The sequence below is a fragment of the Malania oleifera genome, chromosome 1 (genome assembly GCF_029873635.1).
Source record: "Malania oleifera isolate guangnan ecotype guangnan chromosome 1, ASM2987363v1, whole genome shotgun sequence".
Taxonomy (NCBI): Eukaryota; Viridiplantae; Streptophyta; class Magnoliopsida; order Santalales; family Ximeniaceae; genus Malania; species Malania oleifera.
In genome coordinates, this window is record NC_080417.1 from 95112621 (window position 1) to 95131158 (window position 18538).

The 18538-nt window shown below is 35.0% G+C and overlaps 1 protein-coding gene across 1 annotated transcript; it reads left to right on the plus strand.

The window, feature by feature from the left end:
• Positions 1-10680: 10680 nt before the first annotated feature.
• LOC131162525 (alanine--glyoxylate aminotransferase 2 homolog 3, mitochondrial-like) lies at positions 10681-14703 on the plus strand. Its single transcript, XM_058119114.1, has 9 exons — positions 10681-11228; positions 11412-11642; positions 11751-11921; positions 12431-12574; positions 12685-12864; positions 13378-13603; positions 13791-13904; positions 14056-14142; positions 14265-14703. Exons 1-9 carry the CDS (start codon positions 11055-11057, stop codon positions 14306-14308), a joined length of 1371 nt encoding a protein of 456 aa, XP_057975097.1. The 5' UTR covers positions 10681-11054; the 3' UTR covers positions 14309-14703.
• Positions 14704-18538: the final 3835 nt, after the last annotated feature.

The window sequence follows — 18538 nt, forward strand, 5'->3', positions numbered from 1 at the left end:
CCATTATCTTTTCACTCAAAACCATCGGTGTAGCTTGAACAAGTTCATGAGGGATTCCAGTATCTTTCATGCTAGAAGGGGGGCATGCATGCCCATCCACCCGTTGCTGAAGTATGTTAAGAAGGGTTGTAGGAGACTAGAACCCACGTGATTCCTGAAATCTCCTTTTAGTTTCTTCCTCAAGCCTTTCGTATTCTGCCATTAACTGTGAATCCTTTTTTCCAGTCCAGTCCGCTCTCTTACCTCCCTTAGCTTCAATGAATCTAAGGGCATACTCAATCATCTCCTTCCTTTCATCTTGCTTTCCCATGGCAACTTGCACCCAGGATCTAGATCCATCAGCCATGAGACAGAGGAGGTTCAAAATTCAAATTCCATGAAGGCGGGAACTAAGGAAATTGAACCACGCAGTACAATAACCCCTCACAATCAATCCAAAGGAAGATGAAATAAGTAGCAACCTTCGGTTGGATCAACACACAAAGATCCTTTCCAATATCCGACGAATCACCCACTCAATCCGCCCACAAGAGTGCACCTTCCTAGAGAGAAGAGAGAGTTTCTCTCTCTAACACTCTTGCTCTCTCTCTTGCTTGTGTATTATTTTTCTTTAATAATGACAAAAGGTGAAGCCTAAGCAAGCATATTGACATATAGTACCTTGCTGTTAGAGATCATGTCAAGAAGCGTAAAGTGGATATCTAATATATTATAGTGAACTACTGATTGTTGGTCTGTGACTAAAGAATTGTCGGCTTAACAATGTAGAGTTCATGTTGATCATATGGGGCTTGTTAGTACACATTTTTATGTATTGTACACATACATAGTATATGTTATAAATAAAGGACCCTAATGGGCTTGTAAGAAGCTCATTTATAAGGTATTAGTTCATAAAGTGCTCTTTTAAAGAATTTCATACAACGTAATGCATGAAAGGAAGTGTTCCATATAGAGGACACAATCATCATGATTCATATATTGAATTCTTTATTCAAGTGGGAGTTTTTCCATGGTTAAGGTTATTTCAAAAATATCCATATTCAAGCTAATACTTTATTACCTATAAAATGTTTTTGGTTATGCCAAGTGGGTCAAGTGGGAGAACGTAGACATCTCTTTTAAAAGAGATTTAATGTGGTCCACTTATCACACACATATAGATAAGATAATATTTTTATCCAAGTGTTAATTAAAGAATATTATCACATCTAGCTAATAATTGAGTGGTAATTAAGAATATTGTTAACTTTGGTGCAATCCCAAGAGGGGAGTGAATTGGGTATTTAAAAATTTCTTGCTTAGGTTAAACCAGATTAACAGTGTTACTTAACCTAGGGTTTGTCTATGCAAATGTAAACCTAATCATTCACAATATAACATACACATGTAGTAAATAAATTGTAGAAATGTAAAGAACATGCACGATATGTTATTGGAGTTCGGCCAACTATGCCTACGTCCCCACCTCAGCCATATCGGCACAAGGACTACCACTATAATGCGCACTTAAATGGGTAAAGCGGAACCTATACAAACCACGATAATTAGCACAGGACTAACCTCAACCTTTACAACCAGGTCAATTAACATATGACTAACCTCAACCTACACAATCCTTACCGGGCTGGATTACCGCCCCCTCAGGCCACGCTTGGAAATACAACAATATTCTATCAAAAAGATGGTACAAAAATAGTGCTTTCACATAACGCAGAAATGTACCCAAATATGCACATTCACATACACATAAATAACATGGATATAGTGTAAGCTCAGTGATGCTAGTTTTGTGCAATCAACACCCAATCACAATATAATCAGTATGATGCTCAACGGTGTTCAACACAAGCAATATCTTGGAATCTAAACAAGGTATTTCAATAGAAAATCAATATTCCAAGTACACGAATCAGATAATCAAACTAGTTTAAGAAAGTTTCCTTCAAAGTAATATGCACAAAACTAGTTTGAAAATATTTTCTTGTTTCAAAGAATTTTTGCACACCAAAAATCAAGCTATTGGACACTTGCAACAAAGATGCAAATATCCTAAGCTTACTTGGTTTATCCCCACACAAGATTTATAATGAGCAAATCTGTGGGATAAACCTAAGCTAAAACTCCCCAAAAGAAATATAGCAATCAATCACTTAAATGGGAGTTTCTAGCAAGCTATAGCAATCTTAAGCACTCTACAAACGTTCACACAATCTCAGAATATATCAAAGGAATAGAGATTTGAGAGTATTTGACCAAGAGATGTATTTTCAAAAGAGAGGATATTTTGGCTAATCTATGTGCTAATCTCTTACTAATCTTGCAAATGAAGTCATATTTATAGGCAAGGTAAAAAATATAACCGTTTGAGACCTATTGGGTATTATTAGAAAAGTTCAAAAATGTTTAAGCACATTGAACCCAACTTAACCCATATTTACCTCGGTTAAATTAATTTTAACTTGATGAGGTTCGGGTGGCTAAACCATGGTTCGGTCGCCCGAGAAGACACAGCTGTAAAAGATATTCAAATAAGTTCGGTCACCCAGATTATAGTTCGGTTGCCCAAATCAAAGTTAGTAGCCTCGCTTTGTAACTTCGGGTGCCCGGTCCTAGGTTCGGTGGCCCGAACTCATGTGTTCGGTCGCCTGGGGCTCATTTTGAACTAAAAGGCTTGGGTGCCCAGGTTGGTGAAAGGCACTCTGAGATGGGTTCGGTCGCTAGAGGGAGATGTGCTCATTTCTGGTTCGATCGCCCGAAACCTGGTCAACCCATTGACTTCTCAGCGATTTGAGCGCCCGAGGTGTTTTGAATACCTGGGGTTCGGTGACCCGACCTCTCACAAAATCCCTAATGATATTCAATTTAAGCACATATTTAACACTCTTATATATTATATGATATGTATGTGAGTGTTGGGACCTAGAGTCTCATTAGGGTCTTTTCAAGGGCCGTTTTCAGATAGTCCCAAAAATCCAGCGTTGATCGACCGAAGGGTGCCCCAAAGTCATTCAGCCCCTATGGTCATTTTGAGCTTACCATATATCCAATATGCATGATGTGCAGGTAAGATAAATACAAACCGCAACCTACGTTACTATTATAGACATTGAATTTACAATTACAAATTAAAAGGTCTTCAGGATCTTCTGGTTGCTTCAAGTGTCATTCATTGATATGCTCATCTAAGCTTGCACAAATACTTGAAAACCATCAAATACCTAAGTATTTGTCATTATCAAAATCGAGTGTGACCTATAAGGTCAACAAATATTATTCACATTCTTATCTCATGGAGACAATTATCCTATCTCCATTCACGATAAGATTCTTTGATGGTAGTTAGAATTGGACAGGGTTCTATTAGGATCCCTGGCCTAATTGATATATAGCCTATGAGTATCATCAATTGTAGGTATTTTGTTTTGATATAGACTAGAAGACAATATTCAAATGTTGTGATATAAAAGTGTCATTCTTCTATTACTCGAGCAACAATGGCTTGAGGTATGTCTTTAAAAATTTGTTTTTACATAAGATACTTTTGGAGTCCCCACAAAGTATACACCATGTAGCACTATGCCTCCCAGGATGGCAAATATGCACCCATCAAATGTTATCCACATTTTCTTCATTACTTCCAAATTTTCTTCATACCAACAACATTGTTAACTTAATCATTTAAGAATCTTCCTAAACTCTTTGCTTTTAGATGTGTCCTATTTGTAAATTTGCAAAGAGTGCTATTATAATAAACAATAGATGACCTCATATTAAAAATTTAATATTATTTTTGATAAATTTCAAGAGAACTCAGTATTTTGCTTTTTTAAGAAAAGAAAGAAAGAGAAATTGTAGAGTGTGATATATTTTTCAATTGAAAATAACTAGATAAGTCATATTGCTCATTACCGGTCCATGATGGTCATATGTTAACATGACAAATAAAAAAAATAGGATACAAATTAGATTCATCATGTGATGGAAAAAATATAATGTATATATTTTATTAGTAGTGCTTTGCATTATAGGCTCATATGACAGCATCACATAGGAAAATGCATACAACCCACAACCTTTCTTCTCCCTCTCTCATGCTACTAAGTGAACTCATGATGTCACCCATATTGCAAGCCTAAATATTTTTCATACAGTGAGTTTGATATGTAAGAATAAAATGATATTGAAAAAGCCAAAATAAAATGAATCATTTCATTTGATTTTTTTTTCATCTAAATTTTTATTTTTTGTTTCATTGCTTTCTTATTTAATTGAATTTTACAAACCAAAGTGCCACTAGTGACTATTGTAAGGAAACAATTATCCTATCTCCTTTCACGATATGATTCTTTTATGGTAGTTAGAATTGGAGTAAGGGTCTAATAGGATCCCTAACCTAATCAATATATAGCCTATGATTATCATCAATTGTAGGTATTTGATTTTGATATAGGCTAAAAGACAATATTCAAATATTGTAATATAAAAGTGGCATTCTTCTATTACTTGAGCAACAGTGGCTCGAGGTAAGTCTCTAAAAATTTGTTTTTACATAAGATACTTTTGGAGTCCCCACAAAGTATACACCATGTAGCACCGTGCCTCCCAGGAAAGAAAATATGCACCCATTAAATGTTATCCACATTTTCTTCATTACTCCCAAATTTTCTTCATACCAACAATATTGTTGACTTAATCATTTAAGAATCCTCCTGAACTCTTTGCTTTTAGATGTGTCCTATTTGTAAATTTGCAAAGGTTCCTATTATAATCAACAAGTGTTAGCTTTGGTGTATTCCCAAAAGGGGGGTGAATTAGGTATTTAAAATTTTGTCCTACCTAGGTTTATCCAATTCAGCAGTATTACGCAACCTAGGGTTTGTCTATGCAATTATAAATCCAATCAACACATGTACAACATATAATGAATCAAGCATACAACATACATGTGCTGAAAATAAAAGTACGAAAAATAAATTGCAAAAATATGAAGTACACACACGATATGTTATCGGGGTTCGGCCAACTGTGCCTACGTCCCTGCCTCAGCTCGTAAGCCCTAGGATTACCACTATTGCTCATTTAATGGGTGGAGCGACACCGGTTATAACCAGGTCAAATTCCCAGGGCTAACATCAACCTTTACACTCTCCTTGCGAGGCAGAGAAGGCCCTACCGATCCTTACCGGCTGTATCAAACCCCCTCAGGCCATGCCTGGAATACAATCAATGAATATGAAATTTTGTGTACAATTTAAATGCTTCTAACACAAGCTAATATGTATCACAATATAGCCCAAAGGAATATGCACTCATAGATGATAAGGATTTAATGCTCGAGTGAAATCTTGAAAATTTAATTCTAGATAATATATTCAACAAGTGAATATTCAAGGATACCTCAAAACCCTAATCAAGTATCACACAAATACTTTATCAAATATAATCACCACAAATACTTAGGGTTTAAGCTTGCAAATGATTTGTCAAATAAAAGTGAGCAAGCTTTCAAGTCTTGCAATATGAATGCAAAGACTAGCAAGCGAAAATCAAGATCTTCCTAATCAAGTATTTATGAATGAAATACTATGAGAAAGATCAAACAAGCAAGAGCTCTCAAAAATGGATTTTAAAAAACGTATGAGTATGTGAGAGTCTTTGTCAAGAAAATGATATGTAAAGATATACAATGAGCACAAACAAACTCCCTTCAATCTTGTGATTGATTTGCAAGAGAGGGAAATGAATAACACCAATTCTCTATTTTCAAAAAGATGTTTGTTAGTGAGTATCTAAGAAAGGTTTTGAAATATATGCTTGGAATGTGAAAGATATAGCAAAAAAGAGTATGAAAAGTTGAGAGAGAATTTTTTAATTACTTTTTGCTAATCCTTGCCTAATTGAGTCAAATGAAATGGTATATATAAGTGGGACTCAAAAAGTGACCGTTGGGACACAATGAGGAATATTAAATATGTTTTTAAAACTGTTTAAGATTAACTCCATTTAACCCTATTTACCTCGGTTAAAAATTCGACCAACCCGAGAGTTTTGGGCACCTAACCAGAGGTTCGGTCACCCGAACAGACACAATAAAAAAAGTGATTTTTGAATGTTCGGGTTCCTGAATATGAGTTCGGTTTGCTGAACTGAGACGATTCTCCAAAAACTGCAATTCGATAGCCCAGTATCAGGTTCGGTTTGCCGAACCTGCATATTTGGTAGCCCGAGGGATATTTGAACATTAAAGTTCGGGCTGCCGAGTTGGTGGGAAAAGTCATGATAATATTTCGGTCGCCCATGGACACTACGTTCATTTAGGTTCAACCACCCGAACCAAATCAATATTCTGACTAGTCAAAGGTTCAGTCGCCCGAGGTGTTTTAAACTTCAGAGGTTTGGTCGCCTGAAACCTCACAAATTGGGCCATTTATGTCTTATTCACTTCAATTATTTCCCTTGATAATATAAGTGATATTGGAGACTATCTTATGTGTTTGTGCAAGGACCTAAGGTCTTTCTAAGGTCTTTGAGGTCTACAAAAAAAATCTGGCGATGGTCGACTAAAGGGTGATCCCTAAGGTCAATCTATGATCTTGAGCATTCATCCCTATCATGCATGTAGTGATTATTACAGACCTTTTCCTAAGTTACTATTACAAACCCGAATGAGTATAAAATAAATTACAACAAGAGTAAGTCTTCTGGGTCTTTAGACTTTAAGTCTTCTCAGCCATCAAGTGATCTTACTAATATTAACCTGCACAAAAACTTGATGGATATTAATTAGCAGAGTATTTGCCATAATCAAAACAGGGATATGACCCATAAGGTCAACAACAAGAGATGACCTCATGTTAAACAGTTAATATTATTTTTGATAAATTTCAAGAGAACTCAGTATTTTTCTTTTTTAAGAAAAGAATGAAAGAGAAATTGTAGAGTGTGATATATTTTTCAATTGAAAATAATTGAATAAGTCATATTGCTCATTACCGGTCCATGATTGTCATATGTTGACATGACAAATAAAAAAAATAGGATACAAATTAGATTCATCATGTGGTGGAAAAATATAATGTATATATTTTATTAGTAGTGCTTTGCATCACAGGCTCATATGGCAGCATCACATAGGAAAATGCATACAACCCACAACCTTTCTTCTCCTTTTCTCATGCTACTTAGTGAACTCATGATGTCACCCATATCACAACCCTAAATATTTTTCATACAATAAGTTTGATATGTAAGAATAAAATGATATTGAAAAAAACAAAATAAAATGTATCATTTCATTTGATCATTTTTTTTTTCATCTAAAGTTTTATTTTTTGTTTCATTGCTTTTTTATTCTATTGAATTTTACAAACCAAAGATGCTACTAGTGACTATTGTTAGGAAATTTAATAAAATAAAAAAAAATTAAAATTAATCATAAATAAAAATACAAATATAAACACGATTCACAAATAGGCTGAGGCATGCATATCTTGGTCTCTGTGGTTTTTTGGTTTAACCCATGAACTGGTGCAACAAAATTCCTTAAGACTTGTCTCTTCTAGGATACAATAACTTGATTTGAATCGTATGACTCTCTCCAATTCCGCACAAACGAAAGAGTCCAAAGCTCCACTAAAAGCACCTTCCTTTGCTTTTCAAACTCTTTAGATACAAAAAGAAGGATGATATGATGAGAATGAAGAGAAGAGATTGACGTGTTGTGTTAATGCCTCAAGGGTCTATTTATAAGCACAAAATGACCCTTCATTCTCCATGTACTTAACAAATAAGATGTGTATATATTGACTAGATACAAACTTAGATTCATGGTACATTCAAATAATTAATCTTATGCATTTATGAAATACATGAATGAATCACATAATTAAATGTAGATACATAACCCAATCCAGGATACTTGCTTTTTTCCAAAACAATAAATAAAATAATAATATTAAAAATACACCAATAATTGCCCCTTCATTTTAATTTTATGTATGTACCATGCACGTAGAGAGTTTAACAATCAAAATGAATAATTATGCATAATGAAGGTGTACTTTGCATTGAACCTTCACTTAGAGAACAATAATCTTTACTCTAGAGTCAGTAGTGGTCTCAGACTTGAACTATGACTGCTTAATGGAAATAAAGTATTACTGCTCACACATAATCATTTAGTTGTTAACACATGCTTTACTAGCCAGCACATTTCAGCCTTGTGCTAATCTCGGTTTCATGAGCATATTTGAGAACAAACCCAATTCTTATATAGAGCAGCCCCACTCTCATGATCACATAGGTGAAATATGTCAAGGGTGCTCCCGTAACTCTAACACCCTATTCATAAGAGATACAAATTATCATTAAGAGTTTTAAAAACTCAATCGCCTCTGTTACAAGATAAATACGCTTACACCATAGGGATGAGTTCAAAAATAATAGTGCATTTCTTACAACCACCATATGATTCGTTCTTCCCATTGAATCCTATTACAAGATCTATGGTCCTTGGGTTGAGTATCCTTATACATGGTTCATGATTTTATGGGCTTTAATCCCATCCCCCTCGATGTATTCTAGATCCTTTCTCTTGCTAAAGTCTTAGTTAATGGATCTACAAGATTTTCAGAAGATTTTGTATAACTCACATTAATTAAGGCATTACTCAAATATGATCTCACAGTACTGTGTTTTCTTCTTATGGGTCTAGATTTATCATTATACTAACGATTATTCACTCTACCAGTTGTAGTAGTACTATCACAAATAATTATGATAGGTAGTATTGGTTTTTCCCAAAATGGAATTTCATACAATATTTCTCTCAACCAATTCACTTCTTCATTAGCTAATGCTAAAGCAATAAGCTCAGCTTCCATAGTTGAGTTAGCAATATTTTTTTTTTCCATATTTCCAGCAAATAACAACACCACCTAAAGTAAAAATTTAACCGGTGATAGAGAAAGAATCACTTGACAAAGTATTCCGATCAGCATCACAAAATCCTTCAAGTACATCACTTAATAAAAAACAAGACATAATTTTTTGTCCAACTAAATATTTCATTAAAAGTTCAAAAGCATTCCAATGTTCTCTAATCAGCTTGCTCTAAAATCTACTAAGTATCCCTACTGCAAATGCAATGTTAAGTCTAGTTAAATCAGTTGCATATCTCAGGCTACCAATAACCACTCTATTTTCATTCTTTACAGGAAATAAGTAATTACTTGAATCAAAAGGAGTAGTAACATGTTTGCAATTATTATAGTCATATTTATTCAAAAAAATTTCAATGTAATGCGGCTGATTAAGAAACATACCATCGCACGATCTTGTAATTTTCATGCTTAAAATAACATTAGCCTCACTTAAATCATTCATCTCAATATGTTTTTGAGCATAGTTTTTGTTTTATTTATGACATGCAAATTTGAACAAAAAATGAGCAAGTCATCCATACAGAGGTTAATAATAACATGCGAATCTCCAAGTATAATAATTTTGGATTCGTCAAAAGGAGTGTACACCTTGAACCAAGATTTATCATTACATATATGCTTATTAGCACTTAAGTCGCTTACCACCCCACAATATTGTAGACAATATTTATATCAGTAAGTATGACCACAAATGGTTCCTCAACTATATTAGATTGAGGAATGAACCCACATTTTTGAAATTTACAAATTCGAGCAATATGCCCAATTACATAACAAACATTGTTGTTTTGCATCTAAGGGGATCTTTGGTTCAAATTCTTTTGATTAGAGTTGCCCCTACTCATTTTGTGAGGTCTACTGTTATTTTTCATGTTTCTCCTCTTAGGCTTTAATTGAGGGTTGTTAAGGAAAAGACCTTTAGGCAAAGTATTGTGTTTGAAAGCAATTAAATTAACCTTTGTAATATTACCATTATTGGTATTACTATTTTCTTGTAGAATTGCATCTTGTAAGGCAATTTGACTTTCCTCCTTCCATCTCTTGAAGTGGGCTCCTTTAAACCGAAAAGGTTTGTTGAGATCTCCAACATTTTTCACTTGGTTTCTTAACTGTAGGCTCCATATATTGAATCTCCTTAAAATTGTTAGGAAATTTAATAAAATTAAAACAAAATATATTAAACTTAAACACAAATAAAAATATAAATATAAACACGATTCATAAATAGGTCGAGGTACATATATCTTACTCTCTTTAAGGAGATTCAAGCCCTCTCTGATTTTTTGACTTAACACAAAAACTGGTGCAACAGAACTCTTCAATACTTGTCTCCCCTAGGATACACTCGATCTGAATCGTATGACTCTCTCTAATTCTGCACAAACGGAGGATTCTAAAGCTCCACTAAAAATACCTTTCTTTGATTGTCAAACTCTTTAAAATAGAAAAGAACGATTATATGATGAGAATGAAGAGAAGAGATTGGTGTATTGTGTTAACATCTCAATGGTCTATTTACAGGCATAAAATGACTCTTCATTATCCATATACTTAATAAATAAGATGTGTATATATTAAATAGATACAAACATAGATTCAAGTATATTGATATAAATAATCTAATATATTTATGAAATGTATGAATCAATCGCATTATTAAAGGTAGATACCTAACCTAATCCTAAATCCTTGCTCCTTTTCTAAGATAATAAATAAAGTTATAATATTAAAATACACCAACAACCATGACTGCCACTAGCCCGCGAAGAGCCGGAGTTCGGGACCCGAATGGCGTCTGGCATATAGTGGAGACCTTTGAACTTCGCGAGGGCAGGGCTGCACAGCTATTCTTTGTTGTTTCTTAGTTTTTTTATTTTTATTTCAGTGCTGTTTTCTTAATCTTTGATCTTTTTGAAGAAAAGTTTGGCCACATAAATGAAGCAAATAGAAGAAAACTAAGTACGAAGCGCACTCAGTGTTTTTTTCCTTGGCCATTGATTGATCAAAACGAATCAGCTAAGAGATTTAAAACCAATCAGCTAAGAGATTTTAAGTGCCGTCGTCTTCAACCCTCCATTCATTCATCTTCAACCTCCTCGCAACAGGAGTATGGGACAGATGCGTCGCACAGAAATGGCCTCAAATGGGAAAATCGTGGATGTTCCCGAAATGCCCCCGTTCGACTACACCCCACCTCCCTACACAGGACCCTCCGCCTCTGAGATCCTCAAGAAGCGCAAAGATTTCCTCAGCTCCTCGGCTCCCCCTCTCTACGCTAATCCAGTAACTCATTTCTCCCTTTTATGATCTCTCTCTCTCTCTCTCTCTCTCTCTCTCTCTCTCTCTCTCAATAAACTAATTAAGGTTTACTGAACAGGGAATTCGTAGTGATAAAGTACCGTCGATTGTTATGCATCGTATGAACTTTTGTTGTTTAATTAAATTAGATTATTTATGCTTGTTTAGATAAACTTGGTAGATGGGAAAATGCAATACGTGTTCGACGAAAATGGTCGTCGGTATCTGGATGCATTCGGAGGCATTGCCACTGTAAGTTGTGGGCACAGTCACCCGAAAGTAGTGGAAGCCATTGTTGATCAAGCAATGCATTTGCAGCATACCACTGTGTTGTATTTGAACCACAACATTACTGACTTCGCTGAGGCACTTGCATCCAAGTTTCCCGGTGACCTCAAGGTGATTAATCATTCTTGAACCTTTTGTGCATGATCCCTGCTTCTATGTTGTTAATTTTGACCTTTTAAAAAAAATAAAAATTGAATGAGTTAAATTTTGTTTCATTAGGTTGTTTTCTTTACAAATTCGGGGACGGAAGCAAATGAAGTGGCTATGATGATTGCTCGCATGTATACCGGTTGCCATGATATTATTTCACTTAGGAATGGCTACCATGGGACTGCACTGGGCACAATGGGTCTCACTGCTCAATCTACTTACAAGTTAAATGTTCCGCAGGTGTTATTCTTTTCAAATCGCCCCAAAATAATTCATTTTTCGTCCCTTCAAACAGTCTATGAAGGTCCATAGTTTTCAAATCCTGCTTTAGTGTTTTTATTACGTAGTCTTGGGTTTTGAGTGATTGTGCAATTCGCAAATATCTTATGGCACTTGGACAATTGACTCACTTTCTCTCACTGTGCAAGATGGATTAATTTAATACTAGTGGCAAATAATTCATCTGATTCCGCTGTTGATCTTGTTAGTATTTTACATTTTTGGACCATATATATACATATAATCCTTATCACTGAGTTCTACATTCTCAATTTCTGATCAAGTAGAAACTACCAAAGTTGACTATGATATCTAATCAAACCAATGCTGTGAGTACTCAAATTTCCTCCTGTTTTTATCGCCAAACAAGAATTGCTTCATTAAACATCAAATCTCCATTGCCCAAATCAGAAACTGTCCCTCTTCTCCTCTTACTTTGCTGAAAGTTTACTTGACCTGCTGCTGCACAGGTCGGGGTTCACCATGCCATGAATCCAGATCAATATCGAGGCATCTTTGGTTCTGATGGTGTTAAATATGCTAAAGATGTCCAAGATATCATTGACTATGGAACTTGTGGCCGGGTAGCTGGATTTATTGGGGAAGCCATACAGGTAGCATATCAGCTGCATCTACATACACCTGAATCTTTTACATATTCTTTGCCCTATCAGGAATTGCACTTTTTCCTCCTACATCTAAGTGGAAGCTGCATGCTTGACAGGGGCTAGGTGGAGCATTGGAGTTGGCTCCAGGTTACTTGTCAACAGTGTATAACATCATAAGAAAAGTGGGAGGTCTTTGTATAGCTGACGAAGTTCAGTGTGGGTTTGGTCGTACAGGCAGTCATTTCTGGGGTTTTGAGGCCCATGGTGTCTTGCCAGATATCGTGACATTAGCAAAGGTGAGTACTTTTAGCATTAAATATGTCAGCTTGAGATGCTCCTTCCTATGCGAAGCTTAAGAAACAGTGTGCCTCCATGAAATGTTTTGAGGTAGATCGGGGCTTATGAAACATTTATGAACTTATATATTGATCCAAACATTTGATAAACGACAATGTAAAAACTTCAAGGGAAGAGTTGCTTACACTTGGGGAATTCCAAACTTTATCCGACCCCGTTCATAAAATATCTGAAATTCTCAGGGAGTGAGATTGCTCCTTGCTTCTTCAAAATGCATTCTCCCACAAGCCAATGGGCTGCTACTGAATTTTACAAACAAGTGCAATGATCCCTGTTTAGGGTTGAAATAACTTCTGGATTTTGTGTGGTAAGGAAAAGATTTTGTGGAAAACCACCTGCAAGTTAATGAAATTTATTTCTTTTTCTTGAAGATACATTTTATGAGCAGTGGAACAGGTTTTCCTGCTTTCCATGCTGGGGACTGTATTAATGATAGTTTTGGGCTTCACCAGGGCATTGCAAATGGCCTTCCATTGGGTGCAGTCATAACAACCCCTGAGATAGCAAAGGCTTTCTCTCATCAGTTTATTTTTAATACCTTTGGAGGCAATCTGGTTTGTGCTGCTGCTGGCCTAGCTGTTCTGAGAGTAATTGAGGAAGAAAAGCTTCAGGATAATGCGCATGTTGTGGGATCATATCTAAAAGAACGACTCACTTCACTCAAGGAAAAACAGCGAAGTATGCTTCTTATCCCTTTGAAAATGCCAAATCCTCTGCCTGAAAGATTGAAGTCATCACATGTAAAATGATAGTAAAATGAGTTTGAATTGCCTGAACAGTATTCGCCCCAATGCAAATGAAGAAAATTCAAAGATGTCTTATTCTCACTTGTTGAATTTGTAATAACTCAAATTTGGTTTCTCAGTAATTGGAGATGTGAGGGGAAGAGGCTTGATGCTTGGAGTTGAACTTGTAACTGATAGAGAGCTCAAAACACCAGCTAGGACTGAAACTTTGCAAATTGTAGAACTGATGAAAGGTACACTCTCCCTTTCCTTCCACTGCCTTTTCCCACCCGAAAAAGGAAAAGGCAAAAGAGGGATTCATGATCATTTCCTACTAATTAAGCAACACTGTGTAAAGAGGGATTTATCTTCATTTCCTGCTAATTAAGCAACACTGTGTTTTAGATAAGGGAGTGCTAGTAGGAAAAGGTGGATTTCATCAGAACGTAATCAGAATCACACCACCCCTCTGCTTCACCAAAGAAGATGCTGGTTAGTTTTTTTCTACTTTGTTTAGCACTCCAAGCATGCTTCTGTTCCTATGATCATTTTCACACCATTCTTACGAATTCATCTGTTGCTTTTTTTTTTTTTAAATTATTTTGCTGCTACAGATTTTCTTGTAGGTGTGATGGACTATTCCATGTCAAGGATGTGAAGCCTATGGATAATTCTTTATGAACATGTTTGTTTTGACCAGCAACAATTTGAACCAGTACTTTCAACCTGCAAATACAATTATTCAATAATGAAAAGTAATTAGCTGTAGCGGAGCAAAGAGATGACGGCCACGACTTTGGTTAATCTCTCTAAGATATCTATAATTCTGAGTGTAATAAGTTGACATTTTTAGATGTTTCATAGTTTTTTGAACAAATGCGCAGAAAGAACAAGAGAAGCTTTGGCAGATTTTCATATCCTAGAGCTTAAAGAGGTTCAAGCTGGAGGGAGGGAGAACCATAACATTCTATAAACACTTAAATGGGTGCTCTCCATATCCATAACTATGTCATGGGCATAAATGGCAAAATGGTCAATTGATTCTTCTTTTCCTTTTTTAGTGCATAACGTAGCGGCTACTACTATTCCTAAAATCAATTGTGAATGGTGTTTGTTGAATTTTTAGAAGGTTAGGAGAGATTTATATCATTATGGTAAATTGAAGGAGAGGTCACAACAGATGACTTGACAGTGAGCTGTCCTTTAGTCAAGCGTTTAGGAAGTCTAATAGAATTTTTGAAAATTTTATGAGCATGCATCTTTTTGATAAACTTAAAAAAAGTTCAATGTTATTCGCGTTTATATAATATATATCTTGTCATGGATATTTTGCAATGAAAAGATAATACTAATAAGCTTTCCATTATAGCGACTATTTTTCTGTGGATGTTAGTCTCATAAGAAGGAATTTCTAGTTGTTCTATTGTTTTTACCATAAGTATTTTCTTATTTTAATAGTTATTTTTTAAAAAAAAGGATGCCAAAATCATTATAAGCTTTTAATGATAAAATATGATTTTATGCTTTCATGTTCAATCGCATGGTGCAAATTGCTTATATTGAGCAATTTTATATGGTTTTACATTAATCCTACATTCGTGGATATAAAGTTTAATTATTGGACTTGCATTTGGATAAAACATAATATAAAAATATATTATGTTTCTTTTAAATCTATACAAACCCAAGCCTAAGGTATGGAATTAACATTTTTAGACATTATTTAACTTGTAATTTACATATTTGAATTTTGAGAGGAGTGGTAAGAAATGTAAACTACCTTATATTATGTAATCTAAACTTCATATTGTGTAGTTAGGCCTAATATGAACTTTGAATGGAATACTAAAAACGATTTAGAGTACAATAGAGAGTTTGGTTGCTGAAGATGGGAGTGGGGAGGAGGTTGAACTTGGAGAGAAGGTTCTAAAGGCTGAGCTTCCTCATGGAATGCTAAGTTGCCTTCTATTTTATAACCCAAATCCAATGCAAACTGATAACAAATTGAAAAAAAAAAAAACACAAAATCCTTACAGCCATGAACTACGTTTGTAGCACAACACCCTACATACCTCTTGTATACATGTAATGACATTCACTCGCTTTCCTTCAAACAAATTGAAAAGAAGAAAAAAAAAAAAACACACACACACACACACACACTATATATATATATATTGGCGAGAAGTGTTGAGACATAGTGATGTTGGGTTTCCCTCTTATATATATATATATATGGAGAATGAAAAATGATTTTCTTAGAAGTTTTGATCTGTGCTAAAGTGGAATCTATGTCCAAGTGAAAGTGAAGACCTTTGTACTTAGTGGTAGTCCACTTGTTGCCTTGGAATGGAGTGGTTCATTAATTAGTTGGTTGTGGCTTTTTTTGGAAGATAGTGGGTCATCTTTGGAGAAGCAAAACCAATTAATTTTGTGAAACTATTCCTGCAAGAAAGGAAGCATCATATCCTTGGGACAGTAAAGAAAATAGTGAAGGAGAGAAGAAAGTAGTTTGCAGAAATTTCAGGATTGAAGGTGTGTGCACAGTCTGCTTGATCTTGACGATCGTATATGATGGTGATTTCTTGTCTGATTGAGTTGCAATTTCGATAAGTTGTTTGTTGCATATCCCTCTTCATTCTGATCAGTCTAATCGTCATTTGGAGCTTTGCAGCTTTGGTTTTGTGGTTTGGACAGTAGCCCCTATTTTGGGTAAGACCTCTCAAATTTTAATTCAGGTTTGATTCCATCTTGATGGTGATGACTCATATTATTTCATATGCCAAGAATATGTGATTTTGATGATTGTTGTTGAAGTATGCATTAGTTTTAGTTAGGGAAGACCTATTGTAATATATTATTTTGAAATAGTGGAAGATTGGAAGTGGACTTCAATCTTGTGGTTTTTTCCTTCACATCGAAGGGTTTTTCACGTAAATCTTGGTGCATCACCTCCGTTGCAACGTTCCAGAGAAGAGTTTGGAATGATGAGGGATAATAATATTAAAAGTTCGATGGAATCGCCACTAACTTGTTTTTTACCTAGGTGCAGTTACTTCACCTAATTACTACTCACTAATTGGTCTCTAGATTAATCCTAAATCCAAAAAGTTAGTAGTCTTGGTTTACATTTACCAGAGTTGGGATTATGAATTCACTTATGCGAGGGGAAGGTACGAGCACCCCCAACACACCCGTTCTACGAATGATACTTAATTAATCATGAATTATCCCTAAACTAATTTAATGGTCTATAGTTAACTCCTTTTAAAAAATAACTATTAAAACTTCAAAATAAAATATAAAATAAGGTGGGATTTAGGAATGTCTAATAAGACCTCCAAAGAAGAGGATCTTATTAAATAAATTCTTTTCATAACTAATATAGATGAGGTCTGAAATACCTCTTTACCCTTTGTTTAATCATTCGGACGCACACAATATAATAATAATAATAGTAATAATAATAATAATAAGTTCATCAAATTTGATTAAAAAAAATCTTTAAAACATTCCCAGATTTTTTCCAAAATTTTAAGATTTTTCTAAACAAATTTCAACATTTTTCTACAATGTTCTAAGACTATTAGAGACTCTTTCCTTCATTTATGATATTTTTATTTTTCCATTTTTTGTTTTCAGAGTCAAAATAACTCAAATAAATTTTATTTATTTATTGTCTGATTTTTAAATGTTTTTTTTTATAATTTTTTTCCTAATTTTTACTAGTTTTAGTTAAAAATCAATTTTAAAATTAAATAAACTAAATTGGCGGCTTCGAAAAGTCAGATCGGTTCAATCGGTCTAAACCGAGTCAACGGATTAGCTCAAGTTGACCCGAGTTAGACCAAGTTGTAATTGTTTGGGAAAAAGTAGCCACGTGTCATCCATAAGTGGCAACACATGGTGTCACGAGCTAAGCTTGTTCAGGGCATTATGCTTGCATGTGACCGCTTGTCTCATGTGCTTGGGATGAGTTTCCATAATGTAAATACTAGTATAGGGTTACTTTATGCTAGTAGTGTCTTTGTATGCCAAATAAGACAGTATGACTCCTCGGTCACTTTGATGTTTCCTATTGCCAGGATGATAATTACATAAAAACCTTTTTAGGGGAGGGTGAGTGTTCATCAGTCATTGTAAAACTCACTAGCTATTGTCAACGTATTTAGCCTACTTGCCTTCCTCATTAAACACACGATGTCAACGAAGGTGTTGTTAATGAATTGAGTAGATTCAATGTTTACTGCTTGTTTGCTATTGCTTTCATAAATGCTTGTTGTTTCTGCTACCATTTGATTGAATGCTAATGAAAGTGTTTCGTGGATGAATTTTGGTAAACGATAGGCTGACTAGTTAAACAAGAGTGCTTTAGCTAGCGCTGCACGGATCTTTCACAACGGTGTGAAAATAGTCGGACCGTGACACTTGGTATCAGAGCCAAGGCTTAGTTGCTACGAGAATTCAGTTACCTTCGTTGTGGGATTTGGGAAGCTTTGGTAAGTGACCATGGCACCAAACAATACTAAAAGGATTAGTGCACTGGAAGCACAGGTTAAAGAAACAACCAACAATATGGCCAACGAGATGGCCAAATGACTCACTCGAAAAATGAGCAGCTCGGAAACTATCCCAAGTATAGGAGTTCTGTCGTGTAATATTAAGAACAAGGGCTAGATCGTCTCCTCAGGGAATGTATTTTAATATCAGATTTAACGTTCTTCCAATCAAAATTAAATTGCACTGAACTTGGTTCAAATTTGGGATTTCAAGGGTGGTTAATTCTACTTTTAACAAATTAAATAACACGTAATTTAAAACACTAAACTAACATGCACTAAATAAAAGAAACAAGAATAGAAACCCTACGTCTACTTAAGGAAGCATC